Source organism: Bos mutus, chromosome 9 (assembly GCF_027580195.1).
Source record: "Bos mutus isolate GX-2022 chromosome 9, NWIPB_WYAK_1.1, whole genome shotgun sequence".
Lineage (NCBI taxonomy): Eukaryota > Metazoa > Chordata > Mammalia > Artiodactyla > Bovidae > Bos > Bos mutus.
In genome coordinates, this window is record NC_091625.1 from 88,748,837 (window position 1) to 88,771,965 (window position 23,129).

At 44.4% G+C, this 23,129-nt stretch overlaps 1 protein-coding gene across 8 annotated transcripts in view; it reads left to right on the forward strand.

Moving 5' to 3' along the window:
* Positions 1–23,129, forward strand: part of ESR1 (estrogen receptor 1) — a 408,809-nt gene that overhangs the window by 379,988 nt on the left and 5,692 nt on the right. For all 8 annotated transcript variants that reach the window (XM_070376878.1, XM_070376880.1, XM_070376883.1 and 5 more), the window contains one exon: positions 19,163–19,346. In XM_070376878.1, the coding sequence (XP_070232979.1) occupies positions 19,163–19,346 (184 nt within the window). The remainder of the gene's footprint in view (positions 1–19,162; positions 19,347–23,129) is intronic.

The window sequence follows — 23,129 nt, forward strand, 5'->3', positions numbered from 1 at the left end:
TTTTCTTGTCACCTCTTCTTAATATCTTCTACTTCTGTTAGGACCATACCGTTTCTCTCCTTTATTGTGCCCATCTTTTCATGAAATGTTCCCTTGGTGTCTCTAATCGGACACAATTTTAAAAGGCTAAGAGGCAATTTAGTACCTTTGAGAATCCACATTTAATTCTCAGAGGTGTGTGGAAATTAGTTTGAAAACTACTGCTATAGATAAAAAATGTTACCTAATTAAACTGGTTCTCTGGTATATTTTAAAATGAACCAGTTTGCAAACCATGAGGGAAAACTGCTCAAAAGGGTGCTTAGCACTGGGGACAGAAATTGTGGGCCTGTCTTTCACAGGCTGGTTTGGGCAGGGGACACAGGCAGTTAACAGATCATTTCCATGTCAGGAGATAAGGGGATGTCATGATGAAAGGAAGCAGAGTGATGCAGAGACAGATAGCAGGGTCCTTACCTAAGAAGGAGGCTTCAGCTTTAGGTTGAGTTGGACTTGGCTAGAGGCAGAAGAAAGGCATGGGGTTGGGGGGACTTCCGGCTGCATCATTAAACTAACATGAAGCCACTGGACTGCTCTTCCCTGGTTGCCTCAACTATAAAATATGTATAATAATTCCAGGAGCTTCCCTGGTGGTCCAGTGGCTAAGACCCTGCACTCCCAATGCAGAGGGCCCAGGTTTGACCCCTGGTCAGAGACCTAGATCCTACATGCTGCAACTGAGAGTTAGCATGCTTCAAATAAGACCCAGTGCAGCCAAATAAATAAATATTTTTAAAAAGGCATAAAAATTCTAAACAGTCCTATTAACCCTATAGGTTTGTTATGATATAACAAGATAGCTTTAAAACATGAGCTAATATCATCATTACTAATACAGTCTGTTACTTTTAATAGGGAAAACATTATGTAACCTAATACTGTACAGGGATTTTGGTGTTCAGGATCTCCCTGTTCTAATCATAGGATGAGAATTACACTCAGGCCCTATATTTGGAAGGGCCTTAAGTGTCCTCTGTCTGCCCTCATGCCTGGAACACTGAACTGTAAATCTAAAAGTGTGTCAACACTTGAACTGAGGGAAACCATGAGGAAACAACAATAAACCCCTACTCATTTATTGAGCTCAGAAGGAAAATGCAGTATTGTTTTTTAGTAGAGTTTTCTTTCCCTACATGTTACTCACTGAACAAGTAAAAGCCAAAATGGAATATATATGTTTCCTTAAATCTTTCTATGGAAATCCAGACTATAAAGTTTTCAGTCTAAACCAGACATCCCTACACTTAGTTGGAAGACCTACCTCTGGGCCTTGACGTTCATGCATGGGTTACATCCACCTGCTTCACTTGATTTGAAAGAAAGATGGAAAAACAAACTCTCTGCTCTTCTTTGGAGTCCTGGTCCTTGAACACTGCATCAGCCTCAGCTTTCTTCAGTGATTTCCTGCAGGGAGTGGGTGGCTACTCTTTCCTGAAGGAAGTGGATGGTTACTCTTTCCTGCAGGGAGTGGATGGCTACTTTTGTATGTTGGGGTAGCTTGAGGGTTGCCTCAGTTCTAATTTCTCTGAGTTTTTAACTTTATATCTACTTTTCTTTCCATTTTTCTTCTAATGAAATAAAGACAGAGATCTCCTGGAGATGGAAATGGCAACCAACTCTAGTATTCTTGCCTAGGGAATTCCATGGACAGAGCAGCATGGCAGGCTACAGTCCACGGGGTCCCAAAGAGTCATACATGGCTGAGAGACTAACACGTTCACTTTCATTGATTTATAAGCTACTATATATTAGGGTCTGCCCAGATGGCACTAGTGGTAAAGAATCTGCCTGCCAATGCAGGAGAAGTAAGAGATGTGGTTTCGATTCCTGGGTTGGGAAGATCCTTTGGAGGAGGGCATGGCAACTCATTCCAGCATTTTTGCCTGGAGAACTTCATGGACAGAGGAGCCTGGCAGGCTATAGTCCTTAGGGTCAGTCGCACAGAGGCACAGAATCGGACACAACTGAAGTGACAGCACCACACATATACTAGCTTGCGTTTCTCTGGTAGATAAGCGGTAAACAACCTTCCTGCCAATGCAGGAAATGAAGGTTCAATCCGTACGTGAGGAAGACCCCTTCAATTCAGTTTAGCCGCTGAGGCGTGTCGGACTCTTTGCAAGCCCATGGACTGCAGCACACCAGGCTTCCCTGCCCATCACCAACTCCCAGAACTTGCTCAAACTCATGTCCATCGAGTCAGTGATGCCATCCAGCCATCTCTTCCTCTCTTGTCCCCTTATCCTTCTGCCTTCAGTCTTTCCCAGCATCAGGGTCTTTTCCATTGAGTCAGTTCTTCACACCCCATGGCCAAAGTGAAGGAACTTCAGCTTCAGCATCAGTCCTTCCAATGAATATTCAGGACTGGTTTTCTTCAGGATGACTGGTTTTATCTCCTTTGTAGTCCAAGGAACTCTCAAGAGTCTTCTGCAACACCACAGGTCAAAAGCATCAATTCTACACTGCTTAGCTTTCTTTATGGTCCAACTTTCACAATACATGACTACTGGAGAAACCCTAGTTTTGACTAGATGGACCTTTGTTAGCAAAGTAATGTCTCTGCTTTTTAATATGCTGTCTAGGTTGGTCATAGCTTTTCTTCCAAGGAGCAAGCTTCTTTTAGTTTCATGGCTGTGGTCACCATATGCAGTGATTTTGGAGCCCAAAAGAAAGTAAAATTTGTCACCGTTTCCACTGTTTCCTCATATATTTGCCATGAAGTGATGGGACCAGATGCCATGATCTTAGTATTTTGAATGTTGAGTTTAAGCCAGCTTTTTCACTCTCATCAAGAGGCTCTTTAGTTTTTCTTCACTTTCTGCCATAAGGGTGGTGTCATCTGCGTATCTGAGGTTACTGATATTTCTCCTGGCAATCTTCATTCCAGCTTGTGCTTCATCCAGCCTGGCATTTCACATGATGTACTCTGCATATGAGTTAAATAAGCAGGGTGACAATATACAGCCTTGATGTACTCCTTTCCATATTTGGAACTAGTCTGTTGTATGATGTCTGGTTCTAACTGTTGCTTCTTGATCTGCATAAAGATTTCTTGAGGCAGGTCAGGTGGTCTGATATTCCCATCTCTTTAAGAATTTTCCACAGTTTGTTGTGATCCACATAGTCAAAGGCTTTGGCATAGTCAATAAAGCAGAAATAGATGTTTTTCTAGAGCTTGCTTTCATTTTCTGTGATCCAACAGATGTTGACAATTTGATCTCTGGTTCCTTTGCCTTTTCTAAATCCAGCTTGAACATCTGGAAGTTCATGGTTCATGTATCTGTTGAAGCCTGGGTTGGAGAATTTTGAGCATTACTTTACTAGCGTGTGAGATGAGTGCAATTGTGCGGTAGTTTGAGCATTCTTTGGCATTGCCTTTCTTTGGGATTGGAATGAAAACTGAGCTTTTTCAGTCCTGTGGCCACTGCTGAGTTTTCCAAATTTGCTGGCATATTGAGTGCAGCACTTTCACAGCATCATCTTTTAGGATTTGAAAGAGCTCAACTGGAATTCCATCACCTCTGCTAGCTTTCTGAGTAGTGATGCTTCCTAAGGCCTACTTAACATTACATTCCAGGATGTCTGGCTTTAGGTGATTATGATTATCTGGGTCATGAAGATCTTTTTTGTATAGTTCTTCTGTGTATTCTTGCCACCTCTTCTTAATATCTTCTACTTCTGTTGGGTCCATACCATTTCTGTCCTGTATCGAGCCCATCTTTGCATGACACATTCCCTTGGTATCTCTAATTTTCTTGAAGAGATCTCTAGTCTTTCCCATTCTATTGTTTTCCTCTATTTCTTTGCATTAATTGATGAGGAAGGCTTTCTTATGTCTGCTTGCTATTCTTTGGAACTCTGCATTCAGATGGCTAGGTATATCTTTCCTTTTTTCCTTTGCCTTTAGCTTCTCTTCTTTTCTTGGCTATTTGTAAGGCCTCCTCAGACAATCCATTTGCCTTTTTGCCTTTCTTTTTCTTGGGGGTGGTCTTGATCCCTGTCTCCTGTACAATGTCACGAACCTCTGTCCATAATTCTTCAGGCACTCTGTCTTTCAGATCTAATAATCCCTTGAATCTATTTGTCACTTCCACTGTATAATTGGAAGGGATTTTATTTAGGTCATACCTGAATGGTCTAGTGGTTTTCCCTACTTTCTTCAACTTAAGTCTGAATTTGACCATAAGGAGTTCAAGATCTGAGCTACAGAAAGCTCCAGATCTTGTTTTGGCTGACTGTATAGAGCTTCTCCATCTTTGGCTACAAAGAACATGACCAGTCTGATTCCGGTATTGACCATCTGGTGATGGCCATGTGTAGAGTCTTCTCTTGTGTTGTTGGAAGAGGGTGTTCACTATGACCAATGCGTTCTCTTGGCCAAACTCTGTTAGCCTCCCTTCTTCATTTTGTTCTCCAAGGCCAAACTTCCCTGTTATACCAGGTACCTCTTGACTTCCTACTTTTGCATTCCAGTCCTCTATGATGAAAAGGACATCTTTTTTGGTATTAGTTCTGGAAGGTCTTGTAGATCTTCATAGAACCATTCAGCTTCTTTGGCATTAGTAGAAGAGTATAAGGTTCATTAAATCTTTTCATACATATTGCCTACTGCCCAGAAAGCTTTATTAAATTACACATTTATATAAATGTAACCTTATCATGTATGCAGAAGACAGAAGTGGGGTATCTCCTGGAACAGCAAAGACAGTAGACAGCTTGCTCCCCTCAAGCTACTGCCCTCAGCTGTGAAAACCCCCAGGCAGGAGTTTCTACACAGAGCATATTACAAACGTCATATTGCAAACACCCCAAGCTCACTCCTTTTGAAGCAATTTATCGTATCAGAGAATGTGGTCATATTTTACGATCTATTATGTATGTAGTTGTTTGTTACATCATTTTTCAATTTTATGACTTGCACAGACACTGTGCTGGTGAACTGCTCTTATTCCAGGCAGTCAGGATGCACAGAGGGCTGGCATTTAGTTTCTTACCTTCTGTCTTTGATCCCTTTGCCACTGTTTTTATTGAGGGATATTTACAAACAGAGAGCCAAGAGGTTGAATGGCTGTAAGTTTAACCTCCCTTTAAAATCTCATCTCTGGAAGGAGAACCTGGTCTCCCAAAGCTTTCATGTGCTCTGGGTTCTGGGTTTGTGTGATTGACATGACTTTTCCTTGTCAATAACCAGCTCGGACGAACACCTTACCATGTGACCCCGCGGCTGCTCTGTGCTTAGTTGCTCAGTTGTGTCCGACTCTTTGCAACTCCATGGACTGTAGCCTGCCAGGCTCCTCTGTCTATGGAGATTCTCCAAGTAAGAATACAGAGTGGGTTGCCATGCCCTCCTCCAGGGGATCTTCCCAACCCAGGGATCAAACCCAGGTCTCCCGCATTGCAGGCAGTTTGTTTACCATCTAGGCCACCAGGAAAGCCCCTCTAGCTGTGCCCTTCTCTAGTGATCAAGAAACTGCTGGTTCCAGGAATGCCCTGTCTAATCTCATGGATCCCAAGGACTAAGTGTAATCTAGTCTCCAGTTCTTACAACTGGAAGCAGTCAGATAATGGGCTGTTGGACCAAGGAGCTAAGCATGACTGCAGGAGGGGGCACTGGCAGCAACAATTTGTTTAGTCTTTAAAATTGGCAGCAACAGTACTGATAAATTCAATCCAGAATGCAAAATTCATCTTCATCTAGATGGCGAAGCATCTGCTCTTACTTATTTTGGTAGAGCAGATGTTACTCTTTAAGTGGGAGAATATAACCTTCACACTCAGTGAAAGCCAGGCACTCAGCTCCTTCTAGTAAGACCTTAATGCTCTGCTTCCTTTGCAATTTAGCTTGCCAATCCTGGAGGAAGATGGGCTACCAGTCTTTTGAGGCTAATCTTTTTTTGTACTTAGATAAGTAACTCAGGTTACTGATGACATGTTGGAGGTATTTCCAACTAAGAAAATTTTTCTCAGAAGCTTTAGTAACAAATTTGTTAGTTCCATTTTCTGCCAAAATGGCAAACTTAGAAGTTTCAGAAACGTGAACAGCCTTACCGATGATAGAAATATTATGAAAATAGTAACAAGGAATGTCTCTACAGCAAGCTCCTTAGTCCTTGGGAGATCCATTCGTCAGCTTGGGTTTCCCTCCCATCAGTCCAGGCGTTGGCAAAGCTTGGGAAATAATGGAAGTGAAAGACACTTTGATTTTGTATTTGCAATAGCATTTTCTTTCACCAGATTATGAAAGGCAGGCATGCCCAAGGCAGGGAACTTGGAAAACACAGAAAAGCCACCAAGAAAAATAATCTCCCAAGTAATCCGTTTCACCACACAAAGGTGACCGTTGGTAACATCTTGATAAACATTCGTAATTAAAGAGGCAGAGGCCTCAGTCCATCAGCACCTCTGCTCAGCCATCTTGCACCTAATGTTTTGAAATTCTGGAGTGCTCCTAAATCATCCCAGGGGAATTGTTAGTTTTCTCAAATGTCTCTGGAGGCGAAACTGTTGTTGGCAGTCATTTCCAGTTTTTCACAAACTGGAAGTTAGGAAATTCTTTGTGTGGCCTTTGACCACTGGCCGGGAATGAGGAGTATTGGAGTGTTAGTTCCAGCTTTGCCATTTATACCCACAGGGTGACCTCTGGCAAGTCCAGCCTTATGTTCTATCTGAAAACCCCCCCAGCAACAGCATCCACCAGCCCCAGCTCTCTGAACCTTTGTTTCCCAGCAAGTAAAATAATGAGTAGATCAGTAGGGGGCCTTTTTACATTAAAAATAATTTCTTTTTGGTCGTCCAGTGGTTAAGACTTCCCGCTTCCAACACAAAGGTCATGGGTTCCATCTCTGATCAGGGAACTAAGATCCCACATGCTATGCAGTGCAGACCAAGAAAAAAATATAGAAAGAAAAGAAAAAATATTTAAAGAACGTCTATATTTGTTTACCTGAGTCAATTTGCTGTGCAGCAGAGATTGGCATAACATTGTAAATCAACTATACTTCAATTTTAAAAATTAATAAAAATATTTCTTTATTTAAAGAATGTCTATATGTGTTTACCTGAGTCACTTTGCTGTGCAGCAGAGATTGGCATAACATTATAAATCAACTATACTTCAATTTTAAAAAATTAATAAAAATATTTTTTTGTAAAATTTATTTTTTAGAGCAGTTTTCGGTTCATAGCAAAGCCGGGGGAAGGTACAGATTCCCCATGTAACCCCATCCCCACCCCACCCCCAGCTGCCTTCACTATCAAAATCCCGTACCAGAGATGTATCAATGATTTGTTTGAATTGATAAACTTATGTTTACATACCTTTATCATCTAAAGCTTGTAGTTTAATTTAAGGGTCCCTTTCACATGCACGTGCTTGGTGTTCTGCATTCTGTGGGTTTTGAAAAATGTAAAATGACATGTATCCTTCAGTACAGTAATGTACGGAGTGGTCTCCATATTGTATGATATTTAAGACATTGAGGACATTCTGCCCTAAAAATCCTCTGTGCTCTATTCATCCCACCCATTTCCATAACTCCTATAAACCACTGATATCTTTTACTGTCTTCTTAGTTTCATCTTTTGCAGAATGTCATATAGTTGGAATCATACATTATGTAGTCTTTTCAGATTATCTTCTTACACGTAGTAATATGAATTTAAGATTCTTCCATGTCTTTTGATGCCTTGATAGCTCATTTCTTTATAGCCCTGAATAATCTTCCATTGTCTGGATTTACCACAGTTTATCCACTTACCTTCCCTGGTGGCTCAGAGGTTAAAGTGTCTGCCTGGAATGTGGGAGACGCGGGTTCGATCCCTGGGTCAGGAAGATCCCCTGGAGAAGGAAATGACAACCCACTCCAGTATTCTTGCCTGGAGAATCCCATGGAGGGAGGAGCCTGGTAGACTACAGTCCATGGGGTCACAAAGAGTCGGACATGACTGAGGGACTTCACTTTCAAATCCACTTACCTACTATATGACATCTTGCCTCCAAGCTTTGGCAGTTACGGGTAATGGTGCCATAAATGTCCACATGAAGGTTTTGTGTAGACATAAATGTTCAACTCATTTTGGTAACTATCAAGGAGCATGATTGATGGCTTATATACAAAGAGTATGTTTAGTAAAAATTGGCCAAATTGTCTTCCAAAGTGGCTACACCATTTTTCATCTCTTCCAGCCATGAGTGAGAGTTTCTGCTACTCCGCATCCTCGCCAGCATTTGCTGTGTCGGCATTTAGATTTTGGTCCTTCTAACAGGTGTGTAGGTGCATCTCCCTGTTGTTCTCATCAATTCTCTACCTGATGCGAAGAGCTGACTCATTGGAAAAGACCCTGATGCTGGGAAAGATTGAGGGCAAGAAGAGAAGGGGGGCAACAGAGCATGAGATGGTTGGATGGCATCACCGACTCAATGGACATGAGTTTGAGCAACCTCTTGGAGATAGTGAAGGACAGGGAAGCCTGGCATGCTGCAGTTCATGGGGTTGCAAAGTGTCGGACACAACTGAGCGACTGAACGACAGCAACAACAATTGACATATGATGTGAAGGATCTTTTTATTGGCCTATCTTCTATCTCTTCTTTGGTGAGGTCTCTGTCCAGGTCTTTTGCCCAGTTTTTAATTGGGTCATTGATTTTCTCTTTCTTGAGTTTCAAGTTCTTATTTATTTTGCTAAGAGTCCTCTAGTAGATGTGTCTTTTGCAAATATTTTCTCCCAGTCTGTGGCTTGTCTTCTCATGGTCCTGAGATCAGTGGTTTGTAAACCTTCTGCTCGAGCCCTTTGTGTCAGAAGGAGCCTCCGGTCATCAAAGGATCGGGGCGTGAATCAGAGAGGGAGAGGCTGAGGGACCAACCTCTAGTCTCTACTTTCCCATTTCTTCTGCTTTAATCAGAGAGATTTGACTTCATTCAGTTTATATGTGAAGGTTTCACAGGAAGTTCACTCTTTTAAAAGGATTTTGTTCCTCCAAATGGTGCGAAAAACCATGAAACTTAAGTTAAATCCACAATTCTAGAATTCTGTGTCTCCTTTTTTACGATGTAATACATCCTCTCACAAGGCTCTGTTAAGGAGAAACGAGACAGACCTGTCACAGTCATGTGACACTTTTTCAACACAATTTTCATCTAATGCAGAGCTCTCTTGAAATGATGGAACTGATACATCTGAAGAATAGGTATCATCTACATGTCCACTTATCTTTCTGAAACAGTAATTTTGGACAGTAATTATCTTTTTCAAAATAATCAGTGAGAAGTGTCAGCCATTTCACCATTTTCATTCTCTATCTAGGAAAAGGGGAGAGAATATATCTGCATCTCTGTGGCTCTGAAGATAAACATGCAAACCCAAACCAGAAGGGGTGGCCTTTACAATCACACAAGAAGGTGTCACTTCACAGTGACCAGCGTAGATCATCACAGGATTTTTAAACAGCGCTGTTCAACTCAGAATGACAAGAACATGTGCATTCAACGTGCTGTATATTCTTAGATCATATATCGTCTTTTTTTTGGCTTTGCGGTTAAGTCAGATGAATGTTTAATGATGTTTTATAAACATTTGTATTCATGCTAACCCTGTTTATTGCTTTGACAGAGGAGGGCGGCATGTTCTTTATTTTGTTTATGTATTGCCTTTGTTCCACAAAGGATTTGAAATGGCCTACTGAATTTCATGTGATGCAAAATGAGGAAGGCAGTAATTGACACAATCTGAAAAAAGGGGAAATAATGTGAAGAAAATAATAAATTCAGGAGTCAGATTAGCACACAGCAGTCCATCTGTACAGTTCCTAGGAGTGGGCCACAAATTTGGCTCTCAGCTTCTTTGCTGGGCCAAAGCAGAGAGAACACATTCCATTATAAGGTCTACCGGCTTTTAATAAAAATAAAATAAAATAGACTAGTTGTTCAATGTAAAAACCCTCCTTTAGGCAAATCTCTACAAGGTCTATTTATTACAACCTGATAAGGATGCTGCAGCTGAGAATTTGAGTGTCCTCTTCTCTTGCCATGCTCTCCTCCAGAGGATCGTCCTGACCCAGGGATCGAACCCACGTCTCTTATGTCTCCTGCATTGGTAGATGGATTCTTTACCACTAGCATCACCTGGGAATTCCTCTGATAAGAAAGTAGGGTGCCGATATATATGAGGTTGCCAATTAGGGGAAGATCCATTTATTTTGATCATCAGCTGGGCAGTTGTTAGGGGTAAATACCTCCTATGAAATTTGTTAACTGTGCATAGCGTCTGATAGGATGAGCTCAAGCCCTGACCATTATACTAACCAGAGTGGAGATTCAGGGCAGGGTTGAGGCAACGGGAGTTGGGAGGATTCCACATGTGGAGCCGGAAGTACTCAAATGCTGGCTCATTTCATGATGTACCAGATCAGGAGTCTAGTCTCTACTTTGCCTGTCTCGTGCAGACACCCAGGTGTGCTCTGTGCTCTGCTGCAGTGGAATAAATCACCTCAAAATTTAATGGCTAAGAGAAGAGAAAAAAGGGTTTGGATTGTCTCAATCATGGATTTGGATAGAGCACAGAGGGCATGCACTGTTCCTTCTTCATCATGTCTGGGGCCTCAGGTGAGGGTCATCCACTAACAGTAATTTGATAGTCATTGGCTAGAGACATCTTAAAGGTCTTTGCTCACATGCTGCCTACTGATGCTGGCTGTTGGCTGGCGCGTCAGCCAACAGTCAGCTGTGGTGCTTATCTGTGGCCTTGGCTTCTTCGTGGCCTGTTGCACTGTGCCTCTTACAAGGAAGGCAGTGAGGGCTCCAGAAGCAAGTGTCAGTGGACAGGCAGAAGCTGTATGCCTTATATGACAAGCATATTGTACCTTGGAAGCCACGCACTGTCATCTATCCCATTCTATTGATTGCAAGCAAGTCATGGGTCCACCCAGCCTCCAGGGAGGGGCATAACTCACACATCTCCATGACAGGAGTGCCAAGATCACATTCTGGAAACCCATGTTGGATGGGAGATATCATTGTGATCATTTTTGGAAAATAAATCTGCCCCCATGTGTGTAAAGAGCTGCTTGCAGCTCTGTGCTATTGCTCCATTGTCTTTGAAATGGCAAGTGAGAAAAGGTGAGATGCAGGGAAACAAATCCACCCAGACTGCTTTAACCTACGTTTTCTGGGGGAAAAAAAAGAAACCCTCAAGACCTTTTGAGACCAGGCCAGCTCACCTGGACTAGGAGTTCCACATGGAACCGGTGAACAAACTCCATTGTATTAGACAGGCCACCCGTTTTCCATCAAGTTATCTCTTCTGACTGTCTTCTTCTTGATCTCACAAAGGTAGTAATTGACTGAGGAATAGGAAAATCAGAAACCTGGCTGTTTCTTCATATATTACAGACATAACTAACAAAAAGGAGGCCCCTAAGCAACATAGGGCTTCCTTGATGGCTCAGATGCTAAAGAATCTGCCTGAAATGCAAGAGACAGGGCTTTGATCCTTGGGTCAGCAATATAGATTCATAATGGCTTCATCCTAAAAGGTATAAAGCTAGGGGGCTATTTATTACAAAAAGTAAAGACGGTGATTTTATGTATAGGAGTGAGACACGTGGATACCAGTAAAATTATTTTATTTTTCTTTTAACATTGTATTTATTTTGGCTGTGCTAGGTCTTCGTTGCTGTGCATAGGAGCACAGGCTCTAGGCGAGGGCTTTAGTGCTTGCGGCACATCGACTCAGTAGTTACGACTCATGGGCTCTGGAGCATAGGCTCAACTGTTGTGGTGCACAGGTGTAGTTGCCCTGAGGCATGCAGGATCTTCCCGGATCAGGGATTGAACCCATGTTCCCTGCAATGGTGAATTCTTAACCACTGGACCACCAGGAAAGTCCTAAAAAAAAATTTTTTTTTAAATACACTTTTGAGATTTCTTTTCAGGTCAATTAAATCAAGTCATCAGTTTCACCACCTGAAATCATTTAGAGGTTTGTCCTTTGAGTCAGCTTGAAGGCATATAAGTGGATGTCTATTAGATTTCACTAAAAATTACGCTAAATTGATAAATGTCACTGAATCATTCGTGACTGAATTTATAGTCATCCGTGCCACGGGACTACTTGTGGGTGTTATAGTGATGCCAAAATGAAAGGACTGCTGTGGTCCCTGTTGTGCTGTGACGAGAATACTTATCTTCACTGTGAGACCTCACTATGAGACCACTTAGAAGATGATTGGAGGAGTGTGTGATCTTACAAAGACTAGAGTAATAGTGAACATTTGCTCAAGGACTGGGAGTTATGAAAAGTTCTTCACCTTTTAGTAAATAATCACACAGTGCTAGAAGGATGGATGTTTCCTGCCTCTGGACAAATATTGCTCAAGGCAATACTCTTTTTGTTCAGTTCATGAAATGAGAAGTCAGTTCCTGCATGGTACTCTGCAGTCTTTGAAACCTTAATAATGTTGGGAGCAGCATCTTTGAATGATGACTAAACATTCTGACATCCTGGGCTTCCCTCTTGATTCTTTGAACTTATTGGTTGCTATGAATTATGTTAGTATTCAGAAGGAATGGTTAGCATGACAGGAGATGATAAGGTGGTTCTAGAATCTACATCATTCTTTCTATGACAAAATGTGGCAATATTGGCATTTGGGAAGAGAAATGATTTATATTGCCACATTTTGTTATAATTTATAACTATGCAACCTAAGGACTTCCCTGGTGGCTCAGTCAGTAAAGAATCTGCCTGCAATGTAGGAGACCCAGGTTCGATTCCTGGGTCGGGAAGATCCACTAGAGAAGGAAATGGCAACCCACTCCAGTATTCCTGCCTGGAGAATCCCATGGACAAAGGAGTCTGGTGGGCTACAGTCCACGGGATCGCAAAGAGTCAGACCTGACTGAGTGACTAACACTTTCAGTTTCATGCAACCTAAGGCCTTAGGAATGCAGAAAATGGCAACAAAAGGAGGTGTACCAAGCATCACTTGGACTTTGTCTGATTTATACAGTTTATTCATTGATACAGTCAGTAAGTCATAAAATACTTCTCATCTTGCCTTAGAGTAGAACAACTATAACAAATAGTCTCCAAAATGTATAATGTTGCAAACACATGAAGGTTTGTTCTTGTTTACTTAATATCACTGGGTGCTTGAATAGGTTAGTGCCAGAGCCTTCTTCCATGTGGTTGTACAAGGACTCTGCAATATTAATTGGGTGACTTCCATGGTCATCCTAAGAGTTATCTCCATTCTAATCAACCCAGCCAGAAAGGGGAAAGAAGCATAGGGGACCACAACATGGCGAGGAAGTTGGAAAGGAAATTCTCAAAGTAGTTTCAGCATTGGGATAAGACACTTTTCACTGAAGATATAGTCCGTGTTTCTAAGAGCTTACATAGTAGTGGCCATAAAAGAGCAAATCATGGTAATCATGTGATTCTTAATCCTAGCTAGGCATCAGACTCCTCAGTGGGGAGTTTTTAAGAAGCACAGATACAAGAGCTCGAATTCCAGCTTTTGGTCAGCAGATTTGGCTGGAACCTGAACAGCCACATCTTGGAAAACCCCACAGAAGAGACTGAGAGACAGCCATGCTTGGGAATCACAAACTCTGGAGATAAATCTCTTAGAATTGCCAGGAACTTCAAATGAAAACCTATTATATAGCACAGGGAACTCTGCGCAGTGCTCTGTGGTGACTGAAACTGGGAAGGAAACCCAAAACAGAAGGGATGTATGTATATCTGTTTCACTTTGCTGTACAGCAGAAACTAATACAACATTGTAAAGCAACTATACGCTAATAAAAATTAATTTAAAAATAAAATAAAACTGTGCTTAAGGAAAAAGCCATTAAATATACAATTAAGCTTGAATGCAGGGAAAAAAAAAAAAGAATTGCCAGGAACCAACACCAGTCCAATAAAACATGCATATTCCTTTGACTAGCCTAGAATGAAATAAATAATAGTCTATACATGTATATCTTTTTTAAAAAATATAATTTCAGATAATTTTGAAATAGTCATAAAGGAGGGATAATATTAAACTAATTTAAAATAAAATGCTGTATATTTCAATGCAGATGCCCAGGCTTGACTACAGTACAAAAACTGATAAAGTAGTAAAATGCTTACATGTATTTATAATGCATGGGCTTCCCAGGTGGCACCAGTGGTAAAGAAACTGCCTGCCAATGCCTGAGACATAAGAGATATAGGTCCGATCCCTGAGTCAGGAAGATGCCCTGGAGGAGGGCATGGCAACCCACTCCAGTATTCTTGCCTAGAGAATCCCATGGACAGAGGAGCCTGGTGGGCTATAGTCCATGGGGTCACAGAGAGTGGGAGACGTCTGAGTGACTAACACTTTCACTTTTATGCATGTGTGCATGTGTGTGCTCAGTTGTGTAAAGTAATTATCCTCTAATCAGAAATGTTAAAAAAGGAAAACTCGGCCACAGAACATACACACACACTCACATACACACACACAAAGAAACTGGAACTCAAAATCTTCAATGGTTAATGCATCTGTAATGATGGATGGTATCTATTTTGGTGAAGTGAATTTCTAACTTTAAGTATGAAATTATCTGCCCTTTAAAAAAGAAAGAGAAAAGAAGTCCTTCATTCTGTGGGACTGTCCCACATATTGTAGAATATCCAGCACAGCCCTTCTCACTAACTAGCTTCAGCCACCACGAGCCATCCAACATCCTACAGGACCCACAGTGCCAGGAGGAGGAGCAGCCATCAGACGTGATGCCTAAAACGAATGTGGCACTGGTGAAACTGTCCACTGAGAAGGCACTTAAGAGCAAACATACCAGTTTGACTGTGGGAGCCATGCCCAGCAGCACACCTAAGAGTCTGATCTGCGGACGAGTCACTGAGTCCTTCATGTGCCGAGTCCCCCCAAAAGTTCCTTTTTAATTCCAGCAGAGCAGCAGCTTTCAGGTCTAGACCACTTACAGCTGGGGGTTTCTTTTTTCCTTTGAGCTGTTCCCTTTGCTTTTCTGGTCGAGCTGCTGTGGACACAAGGACCCTCCCAGGGTCCACTGTCATATTCGTCCTTCTGGAAAAGAAAAGTAAAAAAAAAGTGGCCTTACTTGAAGACTTTGCTCTGAAGCATCAGCGTCTTCCTTCCTCACTTCTCCGAGAACAGCTGGATGCGCCCCCCACCCCGTGGAGGTCAGCGCCCGGGCGTGTGGCCCCGGGTCCTGCTCGTGTTTCCTCTGGATACAGCCACGTGCAGGTGTGCACCGCCGTCTCCATATCTGCATTCTTCCAGCTTCCCGAAGAGAAGACTGCACCATCTGGGAAAGTGATGAAGGGGCAACAAGGGTGTTCCTGCGGGACGGAGTGGAAAAGAGGAAGGAAGGAAGGAAGGGAGTGTCTGAGCAGAGCAAGAGGAGGAAGGAGAGCGCAGAAGCTCAAGGCAGTGAGAGCCAGAGAAAGGCTGAGCTCTCTTCTCTACCGGGTGTCCAGGTGCTTCTGCTCCCCCTTCCTTTCTACCACCAGATTTTTCTCCATAGAGTCTTCCCGAGACTCCCAGTGTTTGGCCGCAGGATTCAGAATACATAGAAGCTCGGATTTGCCAACAGCGCTTCGAGCCTGGATAATGACATACAGATTGTTTTTTCCATCTTGGGGATTTGGAGCAGCCTGGGGAGTTGCAAAAGCCTGCCTTGTTGTAAGACTTTCTGAAGGCCCGCACTGTCTGATCACTGGCTCTGTGCTGCTGGGAACAGTGGCACAGCTGTCCAGGGTGGCAGGGACCACCTGGGGTAAGAAAATTACCAGAAGCCCTAGTTTGGCTCTTGCCAGAGCACCTGAAGCCTTCTGGGAATTAGGATTTCTGTTGTTTCTCTCCACTGGCCCCTTAGGAGCAATAGATAACAAACTGGGACCACTTTTTTTTTTTTTTTTCCTTGCCAGAAAAGCCCAGAAAGAAGATGGCTGCTGTTGTCGATTATTGGCATTCCAGCAGGACTGTATGTTTATTTCTAAGTATATTCGCACAGCTAGGAAGCATCTGCTGACAAGGATGAGATGATAAGCTGTGTTGGTGCCAAAACAGGACTAGAAAAACAAGCTTGTTCTGAGAATGGCAGGTATCCGGAAAGTCAGTTAAGAAAAGCAACCCTCCACAGGCAGTAGCTGCTCTTACGACATTAACACCTAAGAGAAGGCTTGGAATCCCTGTCTCCTAGCACAGTGCACGCACACTTCTCAGGGAGAGCAGGCTGGAGGGAGGACGAGTACAGGAGGGGGAACCAGCAGTGGGAGGTGGGCTGCACTTCCAGGAGCCTGCGTGCCAAGGCTCTGGCCTCCACTGGCGAGGGGAGGGTGCCACGCGGGGTCTCAACACGTCTGCAGCTCTGTACCAGCTGCTCTCACCCCGGGCGCACAAGCAGGACGAGCAGGTGCAGAGGCGTGGAAGCTCCTCCGTCCTGTGGTTTCCTTGAACAAGAATGGGATGATTGGTGAGTGAGGCCAGCATCCTGGGTGGTAACAACAAAAAAAAAAGGAAATTGGTAGAAAATGCATCATCCAAGTTGGATTCAGTCAGCTCTGTGGCCTGGGCAGGTTCCCAGGGTATTCCAGCCAGACGGCAGGGCTTCTGAGAGACACCAGGCTAGAATGTGTGTGTGATGACATAAGGGCAGGGAGAGGCAGGGCCGTGGGGCTCAGCAGGGGCTGTCCCGGGCCCCCCAACCCACTGGTGCACACCTCCCTGGCCACCCGTTACCTCCGGGTCCACCCCAAGGCACTGGACATGTGCCCTTTTTTCTAATGAGCACAACCTTTCTCTATCAGAAGCCCACAGGGAACATAAGTAATCCAGCAATTTCTTTCTCGTCCCACTGCCTGTCCACTGCTTACTTATGCTGGGCTCTGTTTCCTTTGGACAAGAACGCCTCCGGGTACCAAAAGCTACATTATTCTACAGCCTGTAAGCCAGGAGCCTGGCCGTTCTGGTTTTGTTGTTGCTGTATTTGTTTTGAATATTAGCTGTTTCCCATTCTGGGCAGTTACAACTGTGTTTACTATGAGTTCCTCTGTGTGGGCGTTTTCCCCATTTTCATCCTACAGGCTGTGGCGTGAGCAGTAACTCATCACTGCGCCACCAGCACAGAGTCAGGGATTCATAAACTGGGGGGCCTTTAACTTGAAAATACCCAGTGAGGATGGGGGGAGGGGAGAAGAAGAAATATATTTATGGGAGGGCCAGTGGACTAATAAGACCGAAAATAATGTTGTTAAATAGATGTATGCTAAGTCACTTCAGTTGTGTCCAACTCTGTGCGACCCCATAGACGGCAGCCCACCAGGCTCCCCCGTCCCTGGGATTCTCCAGGCAAGAACACTGGAGTGGGTTGCCATTTCCTTCTCCAGTGCATGAAAGTGAAAAGTGAAAGTGTAGTCACTCAGTCGTGTCCGACTCTTATCGACCCCATGGACTGCAGCCCACCAGGCTCCTCTGTCCACGGGATTTTCCAGGCAAGAATATTGGAGTGGGGTGCCATTGCCTTCGTCATCTGCTCCCTTCAAGGGGCTGTGCTTTGAGCAGGACAAGTTGGCTTCTGCAGTGCTCACTTGATAGAGCATCCATCGCTGCAGTCTCGAGACAAGACTGCTCCATCCGCCTTCCGTTTGCTTTCAATACTTCTCACCTCTTATCACTCACCTTCCTTGTCTCCTGAACTCCCAACTTGAAGCGTCTGGATTCTTTCAGTTGCAAGTCACAGAAATCCAACTCACACTATCTTAAGCAAACAGGAAATTTATGGATCTGTGTGTTTAAAAGGATATGATGGAAGCTTTAAGGTCAGATGGAAGAAGTAGGGACGAGGACCTTATGAGGGGAACCGAGATTTCTCCCCTCCCTCCCCGCCCCCTCCCCCATCCACGGAACTATCACCTCTGCCGGTTGTTTTTTGGCTCCACTCAGCAGGGGGAGCCTCTCCTACTGGGAAGGTGGCACTTACAAGCCCCATATCCTCATCCTCCAAGCACCTCCCCCCTAGAGGAAGGAATTTGCATCCACAGCTTCCGTATTTGTTGTTGTTGTTGTGCTTAGTTGCATCCAACTCTTGGCAACCCTGTGGACTGTAGCCCACCAGGCTCTTCAGTCCATGGAATTCTCCAGGCAAGACCACTGGAGTGGGTTGCCATGCCCTTCTCCAGGGGATCTTCCCCACCTAGGGATCAAACCTGCGTCTCCGACATTGCAGGCAGATTCTTCACCATCTTAACCAAGGAAGCCATATACAAGCTCAGAAAAAGCTCTGATTTTCCAGTGCGAGGCTAATGCTATCCAAAGGAATCGAGTGACCCGATTGTCTAATTTTAGTCTGAAGACTACCTGTGGCTCCAAGAGCAGGGGTTTACTACCAGAAGAAAGGCAAGAGGGCACACTTGGCGATGAAAAACAGCACTTCCCAGGGTCCTTTCGCCCTTCCTATCATAAACCTTTCAGCTGAGCCTGAAAAGTACGAAGGCTCCAAGCCTGACCTGAAGTGTAGCAGCAGATTAAGTCCTACCTGCAAATGTTACCTGTCAATCACTTAGTAAATCCCTTTTACTCACTCTGTGCATCTCACCTAGGGTGTCATGTGTCTTCTGAGAGTTTCCATTATAAGACTGGATGTGGAGTCGGCACATTGGGGTTATTCTCAACTCTGCTCTGTCCCGTTGAGTTCACTCCACAAGTTAATACAGTTTTTTTGCACTTTGGTTTCTTCGTGTGAAATGGAGCGATAATGCTGCCTTCCTGGAGCTGTCATCAGCGTTAACAGGATAGTTAGCACTGGCGAAAGGCCTGTCAGAGAAGAGATGGCTGGTATGACTGTCACGGCCCCAGAGCAAGCAGAGCCTTTCTAGGAAATCTTGATGACAAACCCTGGAAACTGGCTCACACACAGGAGGTGACATGAGTTTCCTAGACACATGCTCTCAGCCATGTATATTCATGAGGAGTTTGCATAGTTGCCTGGACCAAACAGATCCTCCACTTCTCAGTGGTTGGGCGTGGAGGGTGGGGGCTTCAGAGGGGCACTGTCTCAGTATCACCCCTTATCCTCTTTGAGTTTCTCTCTCTCTTTCTCTGCACATTCAGGAGTGTACACATTTCTGTCCAGCACTCTGAGGTCTCTGGAAGAGAAGGACCACATCCACCGCGTCCTGGACAAGATCACAGACACCTTGATCCATCTGATGGCTAAAGCAGGCCTGACTCTGCAGCAGCAGCACCGGCGTCTGGCCCAACTCCTCCTCATCCTCTCTCACTTCAGGCACATGAGGTGAGGCCTCCTTGGGTTTCTCTCGCAGCAAAGATGTAAGGGAATCCAGCCCCCAACCCTGTGTGGCAGCAGGCCCAGGAAGGGCTGACGCCTGCGTACAGATAACACACTTGGGGCAGTTCTGGGCCCACGACGAGCGTGAACACCATGGGAGGATGGAGGAGAGAGGCCCCGAATCTGTCTGGGGTGTGGGCGGGCGTCAGAGAAGGCTTCGCAGGGGAAGTGCTAACTCATGCTCAGTTTGGAGCCCATGCAGCATCTTACGCGGGGGGCACAGTGTGCAGCGTGCAGGTCAGGGGAAGGGCTGTTCTTTGGTTGTTCACTTTGTCCGTGCCAGTCATGGGCAGTCTGTGAGCACACTTGTCCTCAGAAGGCACTGGGCACATCTGTTACAGCTCCTGTGTCACACTCTTCTTACTTACAGGTGTGAATTCTAAATGAGACACTCTGGGTCCAAACCCTCATGGATGGTCAACCTCGACTCTTCTAGCCCTCTCAAACCATTTTTGTCGCCCCCTTTGCCATGATCCAAGTCCGAGCCCCCATCATTTCCTCCTAGATGTCTGTCCCAGCTGCCTAACCTATCTCTCCAGATTTAATTTCAGATCCATTAACAGCCTTTCTGATCGACTCTCCACGGTAGAGCCAGTGTGATCATTCTGATACCAAATCTGATCGCACTGTTTTCCTACTTAAAGCCTTGAAATGGCTTCCCATTGCTTTTAGATGAAAATATAAATCCATTTATTTTGCTTCCATTACTTCTTATCCTCTGCTGCTGCTGCTACTATTCTTTAGTTGTTAAGTCGTCTCCAACTCTTTGCAACTCCAGGGACTGTAGCCCACCAGCCTCCTCTGTCCATGAGATTTCCCAGGCAAGAATACTGGAGTGGGTTGCCATTTCCTTCTCCAATGCATGAAAGTGAAAGTGAAGTCGCTCAGTTGTGTCCGACTCTTAGCGACCCCATGGACTGCAGCCTACCAGGCTCCTCAGTCCATGGGATTTCCCAGGCAAGAATACTAGACTGGGGTGCCATTGCCTTCTCTAGGAGATCTTCCTGGCCCAGGGATGAAACCTAAGACTCCTTCTTGGCAGGCAGATTCTTTACCACTGAGCCGCCTGGGAAGCCCCTCTTATATTGTAGCCTTACTTGTAGGACTTCCTGGGAGTCTAGGCTCTGGCTCTGATCAGCTGTTCTCTGAGTCAACGGGGAGGTGCTGCAGGCTGCGGGTTGGCTGCACAGCTATTTTAGTTCCTCTGGACTCACACACCTGAAGGTCAGGTGATGGAAGCTGGGCACAGCTGGAGGCTCTGCACCAAGCTGCAGGCCTGAAGGTCAGCTGGGTGACTAACCCGAGTGCCTTTTGTCCTCCTTGTACCAACAGGAGAGCTGGGACATGTTCTTCTCATACTCATGGCAGAGGCACCAGAGGGCGAGTCAGTTTGGTGAAGCACATTTTAATCTTTTAGTTCAGTCCATGTCCACGAACATCCCATTGGGCGAGCAAGTCATAGAGTAACACCCAAAGTCAAGGATCATGAACACAGGGCACAGAGAGTGAATCTTCCTGGACAGTAAGCTAGCCTATCGTAGCTTAGATACGATTCCTTGCAGGAAGCATCTCCTGACCCTTAACATGTAGATGGGATTTACAGCCTGTTCTTCCAGATTGTTATTGCCCATTTTATTATCTTTCAGTACCATTAGACTACAAATGTAAACTCTGTGAGACAGTTCTCACAACCTGTTTTGCTTACTCTGTGGACCCAGTACCCCGAAGCATGGGGCTTGGCACGGAGTAACTATTCAATAAATATTTTCTATAGGAGATAAGGAAGGTTGATAGCAGAGGAAATAGAGGCTTTCTGCACCACAAGGCGAAAATGGCCTTGTTTCTATTCTAAATGGCTGGCCAGGGACTTAGTGGGTACTGTTCCCTTGAGCAGAACTTATCCCTCAGGGAACAGATGAAGAAAGTATTAGATTCTTTACTCCAGAAAGACCACAACAATAAAGTGATGATACACCTGCATGATGACGTCCCTATGACCTTGGGCTTACTTCAGGCCTCCAGGAATGAAAAAGAGATTCTGTTTCTCAGTGTCTGGAAAGAGATTAATTTTTTAAGGGGTCTTCAAACCTTGAAAAACTGTGAGTCAGGTGGCGAGAAGTTCATCCCATCAGAGTCCCAGGTGGCTCCTTTTCTGGAGCTAACTCCACAAGTTGTTCGCTTCTTGAGAAAATAAATGTATCTTTCTTTTGTTGTAACCCACTCAGTGCCATGTATGAAGTCTTAGATGCGGTATATGCACATAACTTCATTACTGAGTGAAGGAGTTGTCACTCATGAAGGAACAGACAAATTACGTGAGGTTTTCCCCGTGAATTTGAAATTCAAAAATGATGGCTCTCACTTGTCAAAGTGACTGCAGTCTGTGTTCCCAGGGGTCCCCGAGAATACTGCATTTGGAGTATACATTTTCAGTCCTTTCCCGTTCATTTCTTTTGATGAATATTACACAGAGGGGAGAGGGGGATGGATCAGAATAACATAAGCCTCTACCAAATTTCCTGGCTGAGAAAGTAGCCTTCCCCGTGAAGAAAATATATTAGCTTTACTCTGAGCTAGGAATTCGATGGAGAAACTGTGTATCACAGATGAAGGATTTTTTTGTTGGTGGTGGTGGTTGGAATTGCTGAATTTTCAGATCCATTAACTGCTTGTCAGCATCAGGAAGCCTCATTAGTTAATACCAAAGTATATTTGCACTGAATATACAAGCCTTGCTAGTTTTACTGGCAACAGGTGGCCAAGTGCAATGGCAGTGGGAGTTTCTGTTTGAATTGTGTGAAGGGCTGAAGAGAAGTTGCTGTTCTGTTGCAAGCTTTGAGCTGGCTTGCAGACTCCCTCTCTCTCTCTCTCTCTCTCTCTCTCACACACACACACACACACACACACACACACCAACACTGACAACAATATTGTGGTGCCTCATTACAGCCAATCTAAATTACAGAACTCTGTTGTGTTAAGCTTGGCCCCGACCATATGCTGTCATGCAGAGCATTTAACACCAGATTTCATCTCACGGTAAATGTGATTCATCGGGTTGCAAGAGAAAGACAGTGTCAGATCCAGGGGCATTTAACTTTAACAGCATTTTAAATTAAAACAAACAAACCAGAAAAAAAAAAAAAACAAACCCACAGAATCCCACTTAAAAAATGTAATTTTGGTGGCTGTTATACGGCCCGAATTGCTCTGAAGCCTGATTGTTTTCATGGCACGTCTCCAAGAAGGGTTGACTTTCCCCTGACTGAAAATGCAAGTCATTTTTAGGAGGCTCTTGGTCTGCCTGCTTACGATACATGATTCTTCTAAAAGAAATTTCAAGCTAGATAATAGTGTTTGGGGTTTTTTTTTTTTTTTTTCTCCTGCTGGTGGTATGGTGGAGGAGACAGGCAGAAGTGTGGCTGGTGGAGCAGGACAGTAGGGGAGAGTGGTCAAAGGAGAAATGCCATTTGCCTGCATTTCCCTGTCTATCCCGTATTTTCCGAGGATCTACCGTGTTCTTGCCACTGTCCTAGGCCTAACAGGGTGGACAAACTGCTACCCCTCATGGAACTTGCACTGTGTGTGTTAGGTCTGCGTGTGTATGTGCTTGTGTGTCTGTGCTTGTGCTTAGGGAACAAGAATTAAAATACAGGGACTTCCCTGGTGGTCCAGTGGTTAAGAATCTGCCTTGCAGTGCAGGGGACAAGGGTTCGAATCCCAGTCAGG